The following is a 23,801-nucleotide window of genomic DNA, read 5'->3' on the forward strand; positions in this document are numbered from 1 at the left end:
ATAAAATGAAGCCTCCAATTGCACCTGATGCTTTAAACTAACTCTGTCAAATGTCGGTTCTGCCATTTTTCAGCAATGCTCAAAGGATTTGTTTCATTTCCTTGGATCCAAAGATCCAAACTGGGTCTTATCCAAAGCCCTCCTCTCTCCTTCCTTCTTTTCTTTTTTAACTGAGCCTCGCAGCGTATGGCCAAATCAATTCGTAAGTGAAGGGTGAATGTTTACCTGAGAACAAAGCCCTCCAGTGAACACTCCCCCTTACCACCCCTTTCCAACTCAAGATGTCCAGGACACTGCCAACCGATGTGGCCATACACTGGATCAGAAAGCGAGAACAGAATAAGGACACCCCATTCAACCTTTTTGTCTGGGGCACTTCCTGGGTTTTTCATTGGCATTTAACACCAAGACACAAGGCTCATTTTTCATTAAAGTTGCAAGACTTTCACTTTGCCCAGTTTCAGATGGTGTAATTGATCTGCATTGTCTTCTTAAATAACCCAATTGAAGGACACTGCAGCTTTAAATATTTCAGCGCTAGCTAGCAAATAGTCTCCATTGCAATATGGCTCTGAAGGTCGCGTCCTATTGTCTCTTTCCTCTGGAAAAAACAATTTCTAAGTCCTCCTTCTAGGTAACATAGGAAGGGTTACCCCTAGAATTCCCACTCTTCCATCCTGGTCCCTGATAGAGTTCCAGTGTTTATTGGAATCTCACACTCATAATTTTCCCGGCAGGGGCAATATGCTGATCGCTATTAATGATGCCAGCACCTTCGCGAGACATAAACACATGTGTTCACATTAGTTTAATTGAGCATATGCAACTGTCTGAAATAGCAACACTCAAGGGCTGTTAACCCCTTTAAGAGTGGGGCCAGAGTTGTTTGGGAGTGGACGGCTTTCAGGAGGCACCCTGAGCCCGGAATTGCATAATGTGAAATGTGTAGCCACTTAAAACGACAGAAATCTCAGCCTACTCATCCTGGGACTATGCCGGCACCCTGCCATACACTTGCAGCTTTTCTTGTCGAAGGTGAAAAGAAGAGGCACAAGCACGATGAAGGAAAAAATAAGCTAAAAGAAAAAGGCTCTTTTCTATCTTGTCAGGGTGCATATATACGACTCCTCCAGCAGTCACAGTGTTCCCCCACCCTTGTCCCCGGTCGTGGAACAGCCCCAGTGAACTGAAGGGTTTGGAAAAGGGCAGGGCAGTTGAACATCGCTGCCTTTTTTAAAGAACAAAAATCAACGGCCTATTAAATGGCAGGGAAGACAAGGCAAAGGGAGCAGAGAAGGAAGGCGTGTGCAGGTGCACTGGAGCATTACCTGAAATGGCAACAGATTGTTACCATTGTCCGTCCGGAAAGCGTTATCCTCCATCCAGGACTTGGAGGTGAGCGGGGCCGCGCGGGGGAACTTGGGCGGCGCGATCACGTTGCTGGAGAAGGGCTTTTTGAGCGGCGAGATAGGGTTGAGCGGTGAAGGTACCCCGACGCCCACGCCCACGCCCACGCCGACCGCCCGGCGAGGGTCCCGGCCCGCCTGCAGGCCGCCCCACGGGTTGGACGGCGCGCTCCAGGCCGCGTTCACGCTCTGGTGCGTGTTCCAGCTGGACGACGCGGACGAGGCGGCGGCCGCGGCGGCCGCGGCGGCAGCGGCAGCCGAGGACGAGGACGGCTTGCTAGTCATGATGGGCTGGTGACCGTACGCCGCGGCAGCGCCCCTCTGCGCATAGGGCGCCTGGCTGGGGCTGGCGGGCGACCGGCGCTGCTGCGAGGGCTGCGCCTGCTGGGGCTGCGCGGGCTGCGCGGGCTGCGGTGCGGGCGGCGGCGGCGGCTGCTGGTGGTGCTGGGTCTGCGCCAGGCTGATCTGCGGGGAGAAGGTGCCTCCGAAGACTGGGTTGACGTGGTGAGGGAAGTTCTGGAAGAGCATGGTCCCGTTGACTGGCGTGATCCCCTGGAAGAAGCTGTCCTCTACCGCGTTCGTGGTGCCCGTGGACCAGGTGCTGCCGAAGGACGGCGACAGCGACGCGCCCGGCGCCGCGGGCTCCTGCGGCGGCGGCGGCTGCTGAGGGGGCTGGTGGAAACCCAAGCCCGGCAGGAGCGGCGATTCCATCTGCATCTTGTCGGGGCCGTTGGGGGCCGGCGGGGCAGTGGCGGGGCTGAGGGCCGGCACTGCGCTGCTGTCCTCCGGCTTGGGGGTCTCTGAGGACAGGGGCGTGGACGGGGCTTCGGCTGTGCCGGGCTCGGGCTGGGGCTGCTGCTGCTGCTGCTGCTGCCGCTGCTGCTGGGTCTGGGGCTGGGTTTTGCTTTTGTCCATCAGTAAATCATCCTGCATGGTTTGCGCAGCTGAAACGGGAAAAAAGAGAGACGCGTTATTGTCAATGTGTTCGTTAATGCCCCTTGCTGAAGCGGGCGGGTGTTTTACTTGCGAAAATCCAGTGCCACCGCTATTAGCCAATTGCAATGCAAATCCATAATCTCCCATTTAGAAGAACAGGTCGGGCTGGGGGAGCGAGGGGGGGTGTGGGGGGGGAGCTCATGCAAGGTCTCTAAAAATACTCTGAGAGCGTCTTCACCCTTTCTGATGTCTAGGTTCCTTTTCTGTATTAGTGAGAGATGTGCTTATAAGACAGAAAGACGGCAATTTCGCCACGTCTCTTTTCCCTTCACCGGAACTCAGAGCGTTCACCCTGCAATGAGAAACCGATTCTGGTTCCTGTTTTTTCCCAAGCACCACCCTCCGCTAGCTATTTGCATACGTCAATAAATACTGCTGCGTCCTTCAGCAAGGTTAAAAAGACACCGCACACGACCCTTTCTAACCCCCGCTCCGGCACTTTAAAGAAACAGAAGTCTTATCCCCCTTGATTAGCAAACTGCCTTCTTGCCTCGATAATTGTTTCATTTAGCAGCAGCGAACCACGAGGGAGGAAATCCTTGGCATTTGTTAGGAGGAGGACTCAGCTGCACAATCATTCTCTGGCCTCCCAGGAGCTGCAGCTACTCCATTTTGTTAGGAGACATTAAAACAAACAACAAAAAAAACACATTGTTTTTAAAGAGGTAAAAATCTACTGAAACATTTTCAAGTGCTTGCTTCTTGTTACTCTAAGGATTAGGGTTTTTCTGCTTATTCTCCAATTTTCTCGTCTCCAATTCTGCCTCACAAGAGATTTTTTGGCATCTCAGTGGTTCAGGTCTCAACAGGAGCCTGAGAATTTCTCCGCAGAGTGAAGAAATGTTCTGGTTGGATTTAAGGTCAGAGAGAGAGAGAGAGAGAGAGAGAGAGAGAGGGGGGGGGGGAGAAAGAGACGCGGAGGGAGGGAGGAGGGAGGGACGGAGGGAGGGGGCGGGGGACTGTGACTATGCGATGGGGTGGGGGCGGGGCTTTTAAAAAAATCCCTCTGAGATTTAAGTAGAAAGTCAAGATAATTCTGGGGTTGCCAGATTTTTCATTTTTGAATCCTCCTGCTACTGCCTTGGTCACAAGACTTTGGCAAATTTAGAATCCATTCTCTTATCACTAGTATTAGCAGTGAAAGATTATGGTTTGAAGACCCTGAATTACCAAATGCTAGCTAACGTGTTAAAAATAGCATAGTACAAAGTCCCCAATTCTCATACATTGTAATTATAGTGCATTGCCATCACTGCTTCATTTAGCCATATAAGGAGAGTATGGTATTTTCCATTTCGCACAGAAGGGCTATATTCACCTCTGCCATACAGCATGTTTTATCATTCAAGGATGAAAATAGTCATCGCTCAAAACCAGGAGATTTCCATATACGTAGTTATCACTGAGTTAGCTTGTCCCTTAGAGCACATTAATTGTTTTAAATATATGAATATTACAGTGCTAAGACCCTGAAAACAAGTATTTTGAAGTGTTCAAGGAGCATATGACCAAATATACAATTATTTTTAGATGATGATTCAGTATAATTGCAACAAAGTTATTAATATGTTTAATGTAGTTAATTAACTCAGATACTTGGAAAAGCATCTTTCTCAGGACACTTGTAAAGGGCATTCAGATACACACAGAAGTTCTGTCTTTGGACATTCTCACGATAATAAATGTTGTAAGATAAATGTGTTAGAAAATGTCTGTGCTTCCCCTCTCAACTATTAAGCAAAATATGTCAGACTAAGAAATGGGATTAAAAGTAGTTCTACTGTTTTATTAAAGAGTATCTTTAAAATGGTTAATCTTTCATTTCAAAGTTTAATACATAGACAAAATAGTGGGCTCGAGGAAAAGCTTCACAGCCATCTTATTCTCCTTTCTACTCCTCCCTCCCTGACCCCCACCCCCAAAAAACCCAACCCAATATAATACACATCACAAATTGCCAGCTACTGCCAATAAAACCTACTTAAGATTGACTTTGTGTTCCTCAGTTCCCTTCATCTAAAATAATGGCTTTGATCAGTATTGTAAAATATGACAAAGAAGCAAGCAGAGCTTGGATTCACAACAGCACAAAGTTCTATTGCTGCCAAAGGAAATGGACACAGAAAGAGACATTTTCATCCTTGGTTTAAGCAGTGCTGCAGTAAACCATTATAATCTGGGATTTGAGTCTCTTCCAGTGTGCTAGAATTGTCTTTACAACAGCCATATCATCATGGCTGAAATATGCGTTTGATTAGAATTTTAATATCACTCAGCTTTTCCAATGCTTGTATCAAAGCTTTCTGTTAATGCCTTCAGTTTAAACTATATATCTGTGGTGGAAAAATTAATGCTGTACTATAGCAAAAAAGCCAAAAAGTAAGCTAGACTCAGAATATTTTAAGGCTATAAGTAATATTAATATATTTATTAAATTAAATTTTTTTTATCATACCAGGAACACCCATTTCTCTTTTCAACATTTCTTAAAGACATGAATTTCACTGCCTGCATAAATTCACTCTGTCAAGGTCAAGACCCATCTTTAATAAATAAGACCCTTTTAAACAAAAGATAAGCAATAGATGAAAATAACATTTACAAAGTTAATATGCAATGTCAGTAACTGCTTGTACAGTCTGTTCCTTTGGGTGGGTTTTTTGTTTGTTGGGTTTTTTTTTTCTTTTTTCTTATTTACAGCAGAGTCCGAGAAATAGATACCTCCTTCCCCTCCCCCCACCCCACACACAATAGATCTTCCTCTACATGCAATCACCCAATCTCAAGTAACAAATTCTTAGCAGCAGTTACCTTTGAGGGTCCAGTTTTTAAGGATCGATAAAATTAAAAAGTGTACAGTATTTATTTTCTTCTTTCAGGTTGATTATGTGACCGCTCTGGCAAGAGCACTTTGACAACTGTAAGAAGAGAGGGCATGCGCACACAGGGAACTGTGGGGGCTGAAGTCCTTAGCTAGGTCCGCTGCCCGACTGGAGAATGTTCCGCTAGGAAAGGAGGAAGTCTCCAAAATACTGATTCCACGGGAAAGAGGTTGTGCCGATTACATTGTATCTTCCTAACCAATCTAAATCACGAGTTGTTAAGATGAACACGGGGGAAAATAAACCGATTTGTCAACTGATTTAGGAGGCCAGGTTAAAAGAGAAACTGGATTCTAGGACTCAAAATAAAGAAACCCAGCAGAGCTACCTTAAATGGTATTAGAATGGTAATGACTGGGTAGCCAGCAATAGGAACCCTACCACAGCAAAAGAGATGGGGTGGGGAGGAATAAGGAAGGGAGGAGGCAGACTACTAGGGAAAGATACTTAAAATCTGACCATACTTAAAAGACACATGCTTAATATTATAAAATGAAAAGTACCTTAATATTAAATATGATATAAACCTTGGAGGTCAGGTTAAAAATAGGTTTGTCACAAATTTTTGACATCTTATCTATCCACCAAGATTTCTTTGTATTTGAAATGAAGGCACAAATCACTTACTTCAAGATTCTACTTCATGTGCTCGAAATCAACTCACCTCCTTATTTTACTTGTCAAAATGAAAGTTTACCTTGCATTATTCATACAATGATCAAATAAAATTCAACTCTTTTAAGCTAAAATAGTGTTTGGTTAAACATTAAAAAAATATTTGACATGTTTAGAGTTTCACTGTATAGGGCAGTGATTTCTTTATTCAAGACAGAAAGTAGATACAGTTTCTATCTAAAATTTTTTTTTCCGGTGTACATTTTTCCTATCTTAACCTCGTAACTCCAAGGCTGGAATCTCATAACATCTTATCAACTGGTATTATCTATAGCTTCTGAGAGCAATAGTTCAATTACCAGTATGCTCACATAGGCAGAAGATATTATTTCTTGTGGGATTTGGTTCAGTGCCATTCACCCAAGAGGTTCAGAGTAAATGTCAGTTGATGATTATGCTGATTGGACTTAGAACTAAAAATGTTAAGCACCATTTAAAACTGTCTTATTTCTCTATTTCCCCTCTTCACCAATTACAACTAAAGTAGTATGACCAGAGACTACCAATTTGCAGCAGTTAGTAGTCTTTGTTTCTAGTTATTTCTAAGGAAAAAACCAAAACTAACAATTTAAGAGGAAAAAATCATTTTGAATGAATCTGCCAAAAGCTCTTTTTAAAAGAACTAAATAAATTATCTTCTTATTCCTACCGTGAACTCAGCGTATATTCCCCTTTTTTCTTTTCTTCTTCTACCTTCCTAAAGAAAGCTTTACCTCTGCCAACGTGCTATACTAACCATATTCCTTACAGAGTCTGTAAAGATCAACTCATGGCTAATCTTATTCCTGAATACTTCCCTAACCTACCAAACTTCTACATTTTCAAGTACTTCAATTAAGTTTAAAAAAAAAAGTTCCCTCATAAAACTCTTATAAAGACTTGTTTTAAGAAATAGATTTTTTTTAATTATTTGAAATTAACATGTCAAGACTACTGGTAAAGTAGAAGTTCTTAAGTTATGCAGGTGTGCTTGAAAATGGTTTACCTGGGCATTTATCAATCCACTTGACCCCAAGTACAGGTCTACTAATAATTCTCACAATGAAGAAAAATAAACTTTGGCCTCTGACCCTTTGATAAATGACAATAAATAATTAGCACAGCCCATACTTAACATAATTTTATTGTATTTGAAAATGAACTATCTCTGTTCTTCCGTTCCTAAAATGAGCACTCAAATTTAAAAGAAAATGACTCATACATATATACCAAGGTGTAAGTAAATACCAAGCAAACAATAAATTACAGGAGCACCCCTAACAAAGACAAAGAACTTCTCTACTGAAATCTTGTTTTTTATTTAACCAAAAAGGAAGCATTTTCTGAAATTTTATCTTTAGGTCACAAAGCTTAACAATAGGCCCCTTTTGAATAGTCATGGAAGGCTGTAAAAATAGATATTGCACTTGCAAAGTTAATTCATTGAGATATACATGGGTCAAATACATTTTTCTAGGCTTCCTTCTTTCCTTTCTTTCCCTACTTACATCTCCAGCACAATGCTTATGAGTCCCAGGTAGTTGGTGGTTGCTTCCTGTACCCTTGCTGATAAGTGAATAAATGGATAAATGAATGGATGGATGAAGCATAGTTTTTGACTATCTAAAACAGCCAAGGTTTGGGACTTCCCTGGCAGTCCAATGGTTGGGACTCAGTGCTTCCACTGCAGGGGCGAGGGTTCGATCCCTGGTCAGGGAACTAAGATCCCACATGCTGCGCAGAGCGGCCAAAATAAATAAATAAATAAAGTTCATGTAAAAAATAAAAATAAATAAAACAGCCAAGGTTTGAGTATTAAATTATCCTCCATTTACAAGAGCAATTACTTTTTCATCAGCTGCCAGAATCAGAAGTGTTATAAAATAGAGCACAATTTTGGCCCTTTGTGATGCTCAGCAGTATGCAGATCACGGGATTATTATCATGAAATAACATTCATTAAGCACTAAGTGAACAAGGAACTTTGTTCCCATCTAAGAGTTTACAATCTAATAAAGACACACACCCTACCCCTCCACAAAAACTGCTTCATTAAGTTCACAATAGCCATTCAGAGCTAAGTCTAAAGGATGTTTTGTTAGTCTTATCTTGATTGACCTTGCAGCAACATTGACATAACTGACCACACTTTCTAGATATACCTTCTTCCCTCGGCTTCCTTCATGTTGTCCTTTCTTGGTTTTGTTACATTTGGGGTTTTACTCGCTTGCCCACATGTGCACACACACGCTCTCTCTCTGTCTTCTTTGCTAACTGACTTTAAATATTGAGTTCCTCAGCACTCTGTCCTAGGCCCTCTTCTCATCTCACTTCATTTGAATGGCTTTCCCAACTAAAAGGAAAGGACCAGGCCTATCTTTATTGACAGCTATATTCCCAACATCTATCACTGTACCTAGCACATAATAAATAGGTATTCAGGAAATATTTGTTGAATTAAATTTACATTTGTATGCAACAGGCAAGGATGCCAACACACTCTAGGTGGCAAAAAATAAATAAACCTAGAGGGACTTACACCACCAGATATCAAGACCTATTATAAAGCTATAATAATTAGATTGTGTGGTTATTGGCACAGGATAAGCAAATAGACAAATGGACCAAAAAGTCCAGACACAGATCCACGTATGTATAGTTGTTAAGGAACTGTGGACCAAAACCACCCACCTTGGCCAGGCACGATGATAACCGCTTGCCTGAGTTGTCTCACAACAAGAGATCCCGATAAGGAACATGGTGCTGCCTCTGAAAACTAACGGGGAGAATTCGGGAGGGGCCAAAAGAGGGAGGAGACGACCCACCTCCCAGACTCCTTCACGCTGCAATCCATCTTGGCTGAGATGCACGCGCCACCAGGAAGAGGGCCCTGGGTCAAACTGTGGGCCAGAGATGATTGGCCAGAGACAACCCAGAAACTAACCCCATTACCATAAAACCTAAGACTGCGAGCCACGTGGCAGAGCAGTTCTCCTAGGCTGCCTTACCCTGCTGCTCTCCGCCTTGGTCCCCCTTTCCAATAAAGTGCCTTGCTTTGTCAGCGCATGTGTTTCCTTGGACAATTCATTTCTGAGCGTTAGACAAGAGCCCACTTTTAGGCCCTGGAAGGGGTCCCCCTTCCTGTAACATGGTGACCAGATTTATAAAAACAGTAACAGGGCTTCCCTGGTGGCGCAGTGGTTGGGGGTCCGCCTGCCGATGCAGGGGACGCGGGTTCGTGCCCCGGTCTGGGAGAATCCCACATGCCGCGGAGGGGCTGGCCCCGTGAGCCATGGCCGCGGAGCCGGCGCATCCAGAGCCTGTGCTGCGCAACGGGAGAGGCCATGACAGTGAGAGGCCCGCGTACCGCAAAAAAAAAACCCCAAAAAAACCCCAGTAACATTGCAGTAAAGAAAGGATGGTCTTTTCAATGAAGGATATTGGAGTAAACTGAATAACCATATGGCAAAAAAGAGACCTTCATCCTTATCCCACCATACACAAAAATCAATTCCAGATGAATTGTGAGTCTAAATGTAAAAGGTAAACAATAAAGCCTTTAAAAGAATATTTTCATGACATTGGAGCAGGCAACAATTTCTTCAACAGGTCACAAAAGCAATAACTATAAAGGAAAAATTTAATAAACTAAACTAATTAAATTAAGAACATCTGTTTAACAAAAATCAGAGTGAAAAATCACAGAATGGGAGAAATATATGCTATATATTTTTTTTTCAACAAAAGACTTGTAATTCAAATATATAAAGGACCGTTACAAATTAATAACAGTGAACATCCCAAAGAAAAATGGGCAAGAGACTCTAACAAAAGATATTCAAATGGCCAAAAAGCACACGAAAAGGTGCTCTACATCACTAATAATCAAAGAAATAAAAAATACAACCAGAATGGCTAAAATTGGAAAAGGCAGACAATACCACACATTCACAAGGATGTGGGGCAACTCATTCTCAAACACTGCTAATGGAAGTATAACTATACAACCACATTGCAAAACTATTTAGCAGGATCTATTAAAGCAAACATTCACACACCTTATGACCCAGCAATACTGCATCTAGATATATACCCAATAAAGACGCAAACATATGTTCACCAAAAGACATGTTCAAAACAACATTATTGATAATAGCCCAAACTTGGAAACAACCCAAATATCCATCTACAATAGACTGAATAAGTAAATCTGTGATAGAGTCATATAATGGAATATCATAAGGCAAAGACAATGAATAGATGCCAACTCTATAAAACAACCTAGATGAACTGCATGAATACAACACTGAGTGAAAGAAGCCTGACACCTAAGAGTATATACTATATGTTTCAATTTATATAAAGTTCTAACAAAACTAATTTATGGGGCTAGAAGGCAGCATGCTGGTAACTTCTGCAGAGCAATAATGATTGACGGGGGATATAAAAGGGGGCTGCAGGGGACAGGAATAAAGATGCAGATGTAGAGAATGGGCTTGAGGACACGGGGAAGGGGAAGAGGAAGCTGGGACAAAGTAAGAGAGTGGCATGGACATATATACACTACCAAATGTAAAACAGATAGCCAGTGGGAAGCAGCCGCACAGCACAGGGAGATCAGCTTGGTGCTTTGTGTCCACCTAGAGGGGTGGGATAGGGAGGGTGGGAGGGAGACACAAGAAAGAGGAGATATGGGGATGTATGTATATGTATAGCTGATTCCCTTTGTTATAAAGCAGAAACTACACACTATTGTAAAGCAATGATACTCCAATAAAGATGTTAAAAAAAGGGGGGGGGGGCTGCAGGGATGCTGGTGATACTTTTTTTTTTTCTTTATTTTAATTTGGCTGCACCGGGTCTTAAATTGTGGCATGAAGGTTCTTAGTTGTGGCACACGGGTTCTAGTTCCCGGATCAAGGATCGAACCCGGGCCGCCTGCATTGGGAGCGCAGAGTCTTAACCACTGGACCACCAGGGAAGTCCCTACTCTGTTTCTTGAACTGGACACTGTTACACAAGTGTATTTACTTTAAAAATTCAGAAAACGGACCACATGATTTTTGCACTTTTCTACATTTTTGTTATACTTTCTTTAAATTTATAAAACATATACATGTATTTGTAAAGGTTAACTATTTTCTCTAAAGTAAAGAGGAAAAAATAGCACAATCTGGCCAAATAGGGAGGGGAGCCTTAAGTCTGGGTCATCTAAGCTAGAGAAATAAACTGAGGCGTTCCTATGTGCCAGACTTGTATTAGAGGCACTAAGTGCAAAGATGAAAAAAAGCCTAAATCCCTTGACTTCAAAGACCTCACAGCCTAAGGAAGGAAAAGTCATTATGGTCAACCATGGTAAATTAGATATCCCCTAAGTAATCTAGAAAGCTTTTAAGATCTTAAAGCCTAAGGCAATTTACTAGCAGGAAGTCCACCTCCTCTGAGTAAGGACCTGTTAAGCAATTCTAGATCAGACTGTTTGAGAACGGAGCAAAAGAAAGGGAGCAAAAGGGGAGCCAGGTGAGTCAGGTATGGTTTGGTGGGCACTCTGAAGAGCACCTGGGGTTCTTTATGTTTCTTTACTCTCTGTCCATTAGTTTTGATTTCATTCAGCAATTTTATGAAAAACCTCCTAGCCACAAAGTAGCAATTCCAAAACTTCACCTGCTTTTTTACTGACCTTGTCTCTAAGAGAAAACAGGATATTAGGCAGTAATTTCCTCAATTTCTCAGCTGCCCACCCTCTCTTTACAAACTTATCTGCACCCCCACCCATACTTGCTTTCCTCCTACCTCAGAGGAAGCTGAGTTCCCCTACAAGTCCACACTAATCCCTCCATCTATAGTCTAGAGTTCATTCCATCTAGTTTCCTTGAGACCTAGTTCATTAGTTAATTATGTCCAACTTTCTCCTTCCCATTCCAGCCTGGCCATTTGAAAGAAACCACTAAATCCAAGCTTTACTTCTTTCTCACTTCCAGTTGACTCCACAAACTTACTGCACCTGGCTTCTGCCCCGACAATCCTGCCAAAATTGCTCTTGCTACTGATCTTACTCAAATCACCAATGACCAACTGACACCTTTTCAATTCTTATTTTATTTGCCATTTATCCTTCATAAAACACTTGCATTAGGCAGAATTCTAAGACGGCCCTCCAAGATTCCAAGCTAGAAGGAAAACAGGAACCTTAGTCCTGTAAAGGCAATTCTGCCAACAATAAGAATGAACCTGAAAGTGGATTGGACACCCTGAACAGAGAACCCACAGTCATGCTGACTACAGAACTGTAAGTTAGTAAATGAGTGGGTTTGGTTTTTTTTTAAGCCATTAAGCTTGTGGTAATTTGTTACAGATCAGGAGAAAACTAACACAACAGTACTCCATTGTCTTTGAAGACACTGCTCTCCTGGTTCTTCACTTCTGAAGTTTCTTCTCAGTCTCTTGGTCACTAGATACAGCTTCCCCCTGGGAAGCAAAGACTTCAGAGAAGCAAACCTTACCTAGTTAATGTTTTAAGTTGTTCTTCAAATCTCCTGACACTTTCACCATTTCACTTTAAATGCTGTTCACAGGTTGCCCTCATTAAATTGGAATCAACAGGCACCTCTCAAGGAGCTGCCTTAGAAGTATCACCAGCTTCCACAATTTCAACTTCCATCCCCAAAGTTTTAGCTACAGCTTTGAGCATTTTCCCAAGAGCATTCCAACTGCCTGCTGGACAGTTCCATATTCAAGTTTTACCGTGTCACTCATCGTTCTCTATGGGACAAGAGCAAACATTTACCCTAGTATTTAGGGTTCTCTCCTTCTAATCCCAACCTATATTCTCAGATAGCATTGGCCCCACTTCTCCAGGCAAATTGGTCTACTTGTGGTCCTGAACCTCGCTAATGTTACCGATCCCATATGGCATACCCTCCTCATCCTCTCTACTTATCCTAATCTCACCTTTCCTCGGGGCCTAGTTCAAACACCAGTTCCTAAAAACAGCGTCTATCTGTACCACACATTTATAGCTTTGCATTTCTATTTACCTTTTCTGGTATAATTATGTTAATTCCCCAGCTAGAACTCTAAGCTTCTTGAGGGAAGGCACTGGAATTTATGCTTTTGTTCTTCCTCAAAGTCAGGTAGAGTATCCTGTAGGGAGCCTAGTAATTAGAGCTAACATGTATTGCGCATATACTGTGTGCCAAGTGCTTTCTACTTATTAGTTCATTTGATCCATGTAATAAACCTATGAGGTAAGTACTGTTATTGTCCCTAATTTGAGATAACAAAATGGAAACTTAGAAAGGTGATTTACCTGTCCATACAAGCAGGTCCTCTTGTCCTACTTGATCTAAACAGCCCAGCAGATAGCTTGGGCTTCAGAGGTGTGAAAAGAGGGCAAATTATGGTTCAGCAAATTTTCTTTCTCCCCTTGATGCAAAGCTTTTATACAATGACCTTTGCCTGAAAACCAAAGATAAATTCTAACCAAAGGATTCCAAATTCCACCTATGGGGAAGACCCAGTCCCACTCCAGGGTGCTCTAAAAACAACATGATTGTTTCCAAGAGGATGAATCATCAAAAGAACTGATTTTAGTCTTATATCTAGAGAGGAAGGCTGGTCCAGGCCTGAAAATGGTGGAGAAAATCTTTCCTGGCCACAATCTCTACAGACGTACACAATAGGTGTTGTACAAGTTAACGAGTCACCCGGATCATCAGAACCAAAGGGAAGGGCAATGGTCAGAATGTCTACCCAAGTCACCCTTGGATCCTGGTATTTGAAATCAGGTAGTGTTTGTGTGATATCAGTGCTTTACATTCACAGAGGGAATTAGACTTTACCAAACTCCTTCAACTTATTATCTCACTTGATATTAACAGCCCTGTGCAGTGGAAAGACGGCACAGACAGGGCCCTCGCGTTTGCTTCTGTAGTGCACCAGAAGGCTGGCCAAGGAGACTAGTAGAGACTGAAATCTACATGCTCTGGTCACCAAGCTCATGAACCTTAGTGGCAAAGCTGCTTCTGCCTGGAGGAAAAGGCATCCTTTCCTAATTTCCACAAACGGACTGTATGAATAGGTGACAGCAACAAGGATGACTATTGGGATCCCTACGGTAAATATGTGGGTATCAATTATACCTCAATAAAGCTAGAAAAATAAAGAATAAATAAAGATGTTGAAACCCAGGCTCAGAGATGTTACAAGATATAGTTAATAACTGGTGGATCCAAGATTAGAATTCAAGTCTTCCAACTTACTAGTTATAGTTTGCATGCTTTTTCAACTACACTACAAGTCTCCCATTGGTTCAGTTTAATGTAGGCTATCTCTGTCTTCTCATGTGGCAGACTGGTATCCTCAGCACTTTGCTCCAACCAGTGGAAACAAAGTCCAGAGCTTTTTGTTGTAGTTCTGTCCTGAAGCCACAGCTGTCCTCTTACTGAGGAAGCTGAGAAACAGATATGTGTGCCAACTGTACCAAAAGGGATACTTTAGACGGATCTCCTACCACTTTTGGAAAAACAAATTAGACCACCTGTCCTAATGTTATGGATCATACATCATCACAGTGGCAGAGAGTCAACATTATTAATATTATGGGAGGTGGTGTGTGGAAAGGCCATAAGGTATGAAATCCAATTATCTAAATTTAGATACTAGCATTACCACTTACTAGCTGCGTGGCCCTGGGAGATGACAATAACAAATATTCATTGAACACATACTATTTGCCATACCATGTACTTTGTTTACATGAATAATTTCACACAATCCTAAGAGGTATGTATCTTCATTACTCCCATTTCACAGATGAAGATATTGAGGTTCTGGAAAGTTCAAGTAACTTACCCTAGGTTACACTGTTGGGAAGTGGAGAAGCCAGGTTTCAAACCCTAGCAATATGACTCTAAAACCCATGTTCTCAATTTCTTAGTCTTCGTTTCCTCTAGAATAAAACAGAGATAATAATAACAGCTACCCTACCCAAATAATCAGAATTATATTAGCATGTACAAGGGCATTTTCAATAAACTGTAAAGCAGCAGAGGTCAATGTATGAAATCCAAAGCTAACACTGACATGCAGATGGGTTTATCTAGAAGGTCTACACAAGTACAGATTTCCTTGTCTCCTTTCCACTTAACATTAGGAGTCAAATGAGTTGTGTTAAGACCATGCTTCTTCGAACAACAATTATCTTGCTCCCACACATTTCTTACCTCACCTCTTTCCATATCCTGTGTTCCTACTTATGGAAGCAAAATACAGTGGGACATACCCTTAAACTGCTAGAGGGTACAGATTTTATTGTTCATTAGTTTCAACATCTGTAGCTTTAGAAAATTTCTTCACCACCTGGCAATGATGATGATGATATTTATACTAACTGATCACTTATTTATGTAGGCATCTAAATAAGTATTTTACATGCCTTATCAGTTAATCCTCAAAATAATCCTAAAATATAGAAGCTATCATTCTTCTCATTTTTCAGATAAGGAAACCAAGGTTTAGAAAGGCTAAATAATTTGCCCAAGGTGACATAACCAGTGGATGAATAAGCTCAGGTCTATTTTGACTCCAAAACTCAAGCTCTATAGCTTAACTCTTATCCCTCACATCTTGCCACACCCAGAGGACAGTGCCCACATTTTCTTTACAGTCACTGCCTCCCACTGCTTTATTTTTATTTTTTTAATTAATTTATTTATTTGGTTGCACCGGTCTTAGCTGCAGCAGGCAATGCCTCCCATTGCTTTAGTAACCATATTTTTCCTACCAAAAGTCAAAACATGTAGCCTGACCATGTGAAATAATTAAACTCTAGAAAAATCCAGGACCTGTGCTTATTGGGCTTTTACCTTCCTCCCTCATACCTGACCACCTAGAACAAGCCCTATTCACATTGTTCCTGGCTTCTCTTTTGAGCTCAGGCCTGGTTCCTCTTAGTGTTAAATCCATCTCCCAAGCAGAGGCCTCCACCTAAACTCTTCACCCAAAAGCCTCAGAGCCTTGTAGAAAATGTGACCTCGACCAATCTTACCACCCTAAAAAATTCCTCTCGCGAAAGAAAAAGATGAAAAGAAACTTTTTTCCTCTTTTCTTTTTTTTTTTTTTTTATATAAGTTGTCCTTGAGACATCCCTTTGAAACATCCCACTCTTCTATCAATGGGCTCTCCCAGAGAAAGCAAGGAAAGGGAAAAGAGAAGTTTATCTGTTCTCTTAAGGGAGAGGCATTGTTTGGTGTCTCCATTCTCAGGTAGCTCTTTATTGCAGTTTGCACTGTAGGTCCTCTCAGAGAGGACAAAAAGAAAGCAGAAGACCTAAACTTCATATGCAGAAATAATCTGGAAATTCACTCATTCAGCACATTTATTGAGCATCAACTACGCAGTAGGCTCCAAACATTTACTATTGCTCTCTTCCATCTAAATGCAAGATCAAGAATACTCAAAAGTAGTATACAAGAAAGAAAAGATCTTTCTACGTGGGGGAGAGGGGGAATGGTTATTGAAAAAATAAAAATAAGTAAATATCAGATAAATGCTGTAAAGAACAAAAAAGTTGATGTGATTGAGAGAATCTGGTAAGATAGTTACATTAGGTAGTCATTGAAGGCCTCAACGATGAAGTGACACCTGAATCAAGTTCACACCTGAATTAAAAGGACCCATCCATGTGAAGACTGGTAGTGGAGGACGCAAAGGGAACAGCTAATGTGAAGATCCTAATGCAGGAGGGATAAGCCTTTAAAGCAGAAGTTGGCAAACTTTTTCTGTAAAAGAGCCACATAGTAAATGTTTTAGGCTTTGCAAGTCACACAAGGTCTCTTGTTCCATATTCTTTTGTTCCTGTTGTTGTAGTTGTTTCACAATCCTTTAAAAATGGCAGTATAAAAATAGGCCTCTAGCACAATTTGGCCCCTCTTAGTTTTCTGACCCCTGCTTTAGAGGAACATCTAATCTATTGTAGCTAGAGTAAACAAGGAGAAAGTGGTACAAGATGAGGTCTGAGAGGCAGTCAGGAGCCATATGGTATAGTGCCTTTTAGGTTAAATTAAGATTTTGGGGGTTTTTTCTAAGTGTGATGGGAATCCCCTGGAGAGTTTTAAGCAGGGCAGTGACATGATCTGATTTATGCTTTAAAAAGGCCATCGTGGTTCTGTGTGAAGAACAGACTGTGGTGGGGATAAGAGTGGAAAGAGAGAGATAGTTGATTAGAAGGCCAGCTATTGTATCATCCAGGCAGGAGAGAACGAGGAAGGTGATGTTAGAGACAGAAAGAATTGAACAGAGGGGAACTAAACACTCTCGATGAAAGCTCTATCACTGAGAAACAAAAACACAGAAGAATTCTTGAAATTTTACTTTAAAATCAAAAGAGTACTATAAAGAGCTTGACTAACAGAAAAATCTTGGTTACTCAAAATTTTAGCAATATTTTGACATGTTTGATTTATAGATATTTGACCTTCAGGAAGATCATCTTTTCCTCTCTCTGAATCATTTCCTCTAGTGAAATGGTTCAGTTTCTCCTCTAGTCCCTGACACTCATTGTTTTCCCCATTTCATTTACATGTATTATGAAGTATACTGAGATTGTTCCTCTCATTTCAGAGCTCACTGCAGTCAACCAAAAGAGCAAAACTGTTTGCTCTTTTAAAATCAGAGAAACTTCCAACTTCCCTTGGCAACCCGCCCTTCCCTCAAAGTTTTCACCATGAGGAAGTTGTAAATGTAGGTGGTTCTCACTCTACCCAAACTCATTTTCTTATTCTTTCTTTGATAAAAATGAAGCTGAGTTTTTGAAAATTCATCAAGGTGTACATTTAATTTGGGCACTTTTGGGGTATATTTGGGGGAGGAAACAAAAACAAAACCCAGACACACACACACAGAGGTTCCAATGATGGCAACCTTTAGAGAGTAGGCAGATTAGATAGTGTCATAGGTTAGGTTCCTTGGAGACAGATTCTGAGACCAATTTCAAGCAAGAGATGTACTGAGGCAGGACGCAACTGGCAAATACATCTGCAAGGCAATGAGGAAGACCAGGAGAGTCAGAGGGAGCCACTGACCCCAGAGTGGTTGCAACTTGGCCAACACCTGTAGTAGCTGAGACAGGTCCCTCAGACCTGTCTTCAAATAAGGCAAGGAAGCTGGGTCTTTGCATCTTAAATCAGCCAGTCACTGGCTGTGGGCCAGTGAGGCATAACCTGGGAGGATAACCTAAAGTGAGGCAGTTCCCTGCAACCTAAGGCAACACCCAGCAAAAACAAAGCTTTTCACCAACAGGAACTAAAATTTCCAGCAGCTGAGGGAGGAGTACATTACCCATGATGAGAGGATGTGGATTGGAGCACCACAGTACCCACTACAGAGGGATACTCAGGTGTTCTCACATAGTCATTTTTATTGTTTAATATGAATCAAGGCAGTATTTTACCATGGGTTTATAGTATTTTTATTAAAATACTCTAGTACTTTTTAGTATGCCAAACATACCAATCAGCATGACAATTGGTATTTACCACATAATACAGTATTTTACCACTTAAAGCATTTTTATTAAAAATAAAGAGACCATTTTCAAATGTTTAGGAACATACTCTCAAAAAATACTGCTGGAAAAGTGACTCAAGCGCCATTTCAACTGTGTACCTTTTTGCAGCTGATGATTAAATCTGAGTCATTTTTGACTCTTCCTCCTCCCTTATCAAGTCCTATGGCTCCTTCCATGATAAGACTCCTCCATCTATCCTTTTCTGTCACTGCCACCAATTCTGGTCCCTGCCTTCATCTCCTCAAACTTAAAACGTCTCCTGTGTCCAGTTTCATCCAAGTTGTGTTGGGTTTTTTTTGGCAGGGGGGATGCTCCATTGCATGACTTGCATTAATTACTCAAATAGTCATTGAAAATCTGTGCAAGGTTCCAGGGAAATAATATTGAGCAAAAAAAGACAATCCCTCCATCTTTTATGAACATTCATTTCTAGTGAATGAGAGGGACTTTAAACAGTAAACTCCATGATAATTTCATGGCAGTTGTGATACAAATGCTATGAAAAAGTACCAGATGTTATGAAACCATACAATGTTGGGACCTGCATTAGGGGGTCAGGGAGGGGTTTTCTAGAGTAAGTAAAATGAGCCTTAAAGAACAAAAGGATAAATTTCAAAGGAAGTATGCTCCATGCAAAGAGAATACCATGCTGCTTCTTACCGTCAGGATCTGAAGAGGAGGAAGCATGGTGTATTCAAGGAACTAAAGAAGAAAGCCACTAGCTAGCATGCTAGAGTTCAGGGTTCATTTGGGAAGCTGGAAGGAGGTGGGGAGTAAAGTAAAACAAGATAAAGTAAGTGAGGGCAATACAAAACCATTAAAAATGGAGTTTTACGTCTGCACACCAAGGGGGGAAAGTGGCAGGCAGGGTGGTGGTGGTGGTGGGATGAATTGGGAGAGTGGAATTGACATACATACACTAATATGTATAAAACGGATAACTAATAACCTGCTGTATAAAAAAGTAAATAAAATAAAATTCAAAAAAAAGGGGTTTTATTTTACTTTTAATGTTTCACTTTGAAATAATTTCAGAATTACAAAAATGTTACAAAGGGCTTCCCTGGTGGCGCAGTGGTTGAGAGTCCGCCTGCCGATGCAGGGCACACAGGTTCGTGCCCCGGTCCAGGAAGATCTCACATGCTGCGGAGCGGCTGGGCCCGTGAGCCATGGCCGCTGAGCCTGCGCGTCCAGAGCCTGTGCTCCGCAACGGGAGAGGCCACAACAGTGAGGGGCCCGCGTACCGCAAAAAAAAAAAGTTACAAAAAAGAATTTCCCTCCACATTTCACCCACATTCTCCAAATGTTCACATCTTAAATGACCGCAGTGCAATTATCAAAATCAGAAAATTAACATTGATTCAGTACTATTATCTAATTTACAGACCTTATTTTACCAACTGGCCAACTAATGCCCCTTCTAAGAATCCAACCAAGAATCACACATTGCATTTAGTTGTCATGTCTCCTTAGTCTCCTTTAATATGGGACAATTCCTCAGTATTTGTCTTTCATGACCCTGACACTTTATTTATTTTTTTTGGCCACGCAGCATAGCATGCAGGATCTTAATTCCCCGACCAGGGATCGAACCCACACCCCTGAATTGGAAGCGTGGAGTGTTAACCACTGGACCAGCAGGGAAGTCCCCTGACCTTGAAACTTTTGAAGAACACAGCGCAGCTATCTGGTAGAATGTCCCTCAATTTTGGTGTCTCTGATGTTTCCTCATGATCAAATTCAGGTCATGCATTTTTGGCAGTAATACCACAGAAGTCATGTTGTGTCCTTCTTAGTGCATCATTCCAAAAGGAACATGATGTGGATATGCCCCATTGTGGTAATGATAACTTTGATCACTTGGTTAAGGTAGTGTCTGCCAGATTTCTCCACTGTAAAGCTACTATTTTCCCCTTTCTACTTAAATATCTTTGGGAAGATACTTTCTGACTATGTGAACATCCTGTTTATCAACATACTTTCACCCACTAATTTTAGCATCCATCATTGATTCTTGCCTATATCAATTATTCCTGTGGTGTTTGCAAGTGGTGATTTGCTGTTTTCATCAATGCTTCTAATTAATTGGAATGCCACCATAAGGAAGAGTTTTTCCTTATCCCCTGATTTATTCATTTATTTTTAATAGCATAGACTCACAGATTCATATTTTATTTTATAGGTTATAATTCATTATTATTATGTTACTCAAAATGTCCCTGATTTGGCCATTGGGGTCCCTTCAAGTTGACTCCTAGGCCCTTTTGACATGGCCCCATCAGTTTTTTATCACATCCCTACTTTCTGGCACTGCAGATGTTCCAGGTTCATGTACTTGTCCTTTCCTACTAGTCTAGGATTAGCAGTTTCTCCAAAGAGCCCTTGTTCCCTCTATTGGAGATAGCACTAGGTATACTCATTGGTTCTGGGGTATAACTGCCTTAGCTCCTCTCAGCAGATAGAGCCAAAAGCATATGTATGCACACATCTGTGTGTGTTTATCTATGTATGTATATCTATAAAATCATTAGTTTGTATCGATACTTCCAATTCCAAACATCTCAGGGTTCATTCTCGCCTTAGAAGTGTCTCTCCCTTTTAAAAATTTGCTAAATATTTACTGAACACCTGCCAAGGGCCAGGCTCTGTGCAAGGCACAGGGGATACAATAGTGAACAAAACAGGTATGGTCCTGGCCTGCCCTCATGAAGCTTAGAAGGCATAATTCATGGATTATTCCCCTTTTCCCCAAATTGCTAAATTTATGCTTTCTGCTGGCTCCTTCTCACCAGGATTTAAACAGGCCACAGAAGGACTTCAAGCAGGCACCATGAGCAGTTCTACATTTCTTAACAAGTCATTCTACTCGTGAGTCGAAGGAAGAAAGAGTAAACTGGAGAGGCCAATTGTCAAACCAGTTGAAGAGGGATGAAAGCAAAGGTGGGGAGACCAATTATGAGACTAGTAAGTAGTCCCAGGTAAGAGATGACAGGCAACTGGACTAGGGTGAAGGGAGGGGGCAATGGAAAAAAAATAAATGGATTTGAGAGATATTTAGGAGATAAATGGACCACACTTGGTGACTGACTGAAGGGTAGGGGGATGAGGGAGAAGGATGACTCAAGGAGGACTACTAGGTTTCAGGGAGTGTGTGCAGATATATTGGCTCAGATTTCCATATATTGTAAATATATGACAATATGTCTTTTCCATTAAATGGTAAACAACCTGATGACAAGAACAGACTAACAATGTATTATTCATATATTTGTATCCCCAGTATTCCCACAGTGTCTGGTACATAGTTGGAGCTCAAGAACTTGTGTTGAATAAACAAATAGGTGATATTTCTCAGACTTACCGAGTTGAGATTTCAGCTGTAGGGTATCATATTAGTTATAATACCTTCATAAAAGCCTAAAACTCTTTTAGTAGAGGAAAACGACTTATACTGAATATCTCTTCTCCCAAAAGACTATATCCTGGTCTTTTAGTTTATTACATACACTTTCTCTTCTATCATTAATTCATCTTACCCAAGAGGTAAAACCCAGAAGCAATAAAATAGAGGTAAACGTTTGACTATGACAATGAAATTTCACTTCACGCCTATCAGATTGCCAAAAATTAAGGCCTATTAAGAGCCTATTCCTGGCAGGGGGTGGGTGTAAGCGGAGGCCTCTGTTTCCTCACCTCCCAAATGAGGCTACGTGGATTAGGTGAAGTGTTTTTAGATTCAAGCAGGCATTTAGTAAAGATTGACATTGCCTTTCTCTTTACATATCCATATACTCCTCCTTCGAGACCCAATTCAAACCACTCCTCCACTGGGAAGCCTGCCCAGACCCACCTTCAAACCACTCCTCCACTAGGAAGCCTGCCCAGACCACTCCAATATGCAGCAACTTCTCTTCCCTTCTCTGAGCTCCTGGGGTACCTATCTGTAAAATTCTTCAGAAATTAATCATGGGTAGTTCTGTGATTGCTCTTGCAATAAATCACTTTCTTCTTTACTTGTTATTTAACTATCAGATACACCTGGATTCAAAGGTCAGCTATGCCACTTATTTGCTATGACTTCATCTCTCCAGTGTTCAAGTTCTTATCTGTGATATGAGAGACACAGCCATCCATCTGATAAGGTCATTGTTAGGGTTTGAGATGATGTGTGTATAGGGCCCAGCCCATGCCACATATTAGGTGTTCAATAACTAGATGCCAACAGGCAGTCGTTAAGGGCAGCTGTCAGGTCTTTTTCAAATGTCAATCCCCTCCCAGCTACAGCACCTCACAGAGCGCCTCACACATGGCTGCTGCTTGATATTTTATTTACTTATATTCCACCTTGTCCAAAAAGGACCTAAGGCAGGTAGGTGTTCAACAAATATGTTAAATGATTACAGGCCACACTTTCCAGTCAGGTTTTCTTCTTCTTTCTTTCTTTCCATTTTTCCATAATAAGCAGAACCACCATAATGTTGTGACTTTTTTTTTTGGCCACACTGTTTGTGGGATCTCAGTTCCCGACCAGGGATTGAACCCAGGCCACGGAATTGAAAGCCCGGAATCCTAACCACTAGACCACCAGGGAACTCCCAATATTGTGACTTTTTAAAAGCCTTTAATCATCCTTCACTTGCACCAATGATTTTTTTTAATTTAATTTAAAAATTTTAACTGTGAAATACATGCTCATGGTGAAAATGAAAACATCATAAGGGAATGAAGTGAAAAGTAGGCTTCTCTCCCCATATTCAGTTTCACCATACACATGTAATATTAAAAAAAACAACAACAAAAAACATTTCCTATGTTTCTTTCTAGAAATCTCCTTACATACACATGCTAAGTTAAAAAAAATAATAATTTGGATAACACTATAGATACTATCTACTCCCTGCTTTTTTCACTTAACATATGGGTAGTATTTATTGGTTTTAGAGTTTGGCAGCTATTCTTCTTTAAGTTATTAAAGATCTGCCCTGATTTAGCAGCATAAGAATATAAGCTCCGGGAGCTTCCCTGGTGGCGCAGTGGTTGAGACTCCGCCTGCCGATGCAGGGGACACGGGTTCGTGCCCCAGTCCGGGAAGATCTCACATGCCACGGAGTGGCTAGGCCCGCGCGCCATGGCCGCTGAGCCTGCGCGTCCGAAGCCTGTGCTCCGCAGCGGGAGAGGCCACGGCAGTGAGAGGCCCGCGTACCGCAAAAAAAAAAAGAATATAAACTCCACAAGAGCATTTTTGTCTCTTTTGCTCTCCTCTATCCTCAGCACCTAGATAGTAAATGAATCATA

The 23,801-nt window shown here is 41.5% G+C and overlaps 1 protein-coding gene across 5 annotated transcripts in view; it reads right to left on the reverse strand.

Moving 5' to 3' along the window:
* The window catches only part of CPEB3 (cytoplasmic polyadenylation element binding protein 3), a 176,758-nt gene that overhangs the window by 145,528 nt on the left and 7,429 nt on the right, over positions 1–23,801 (reverse strand). For 2 of the 5 annotated variants that reach the window (XM_082673967.1, XM_082673964.1), the window contains exons 1-2: positions 5,214–5,334; positions 1,329–2,350 (exon numbers count right to left, since the gene is read on the reverse strand). In XM_082673967.1, the coding sequence (XP_082530093.1) occupies positions 1,329–2,339 (1,011 nt within the window). In that variant the 5' untranslated portion in view covers positions 2,340–2,350; positions 5,214–5,334. Of the gene's footprint in view, positions 1–1,328; positions 2,351–2,580; positions 2,675–5,213; positions 5,335–23,801 lie in introns of those variants that run through there. The other 3 variants (XM_082673966.1, XM_082673963.1, XM_082673965.1) reach the window with 2 other exon arrangements.

Source organism: Grampus griseus, assembly GCF_964374135.1.
Source record: "Grampus griseus genome assembly, chromosome: 16".
Classification (NCBI taxonomy): Eukaryota; Metazoa; Chordata; class Mammalia; order Artiodactyla; family Delphinidae; genus Grampus; species Grampus griseus.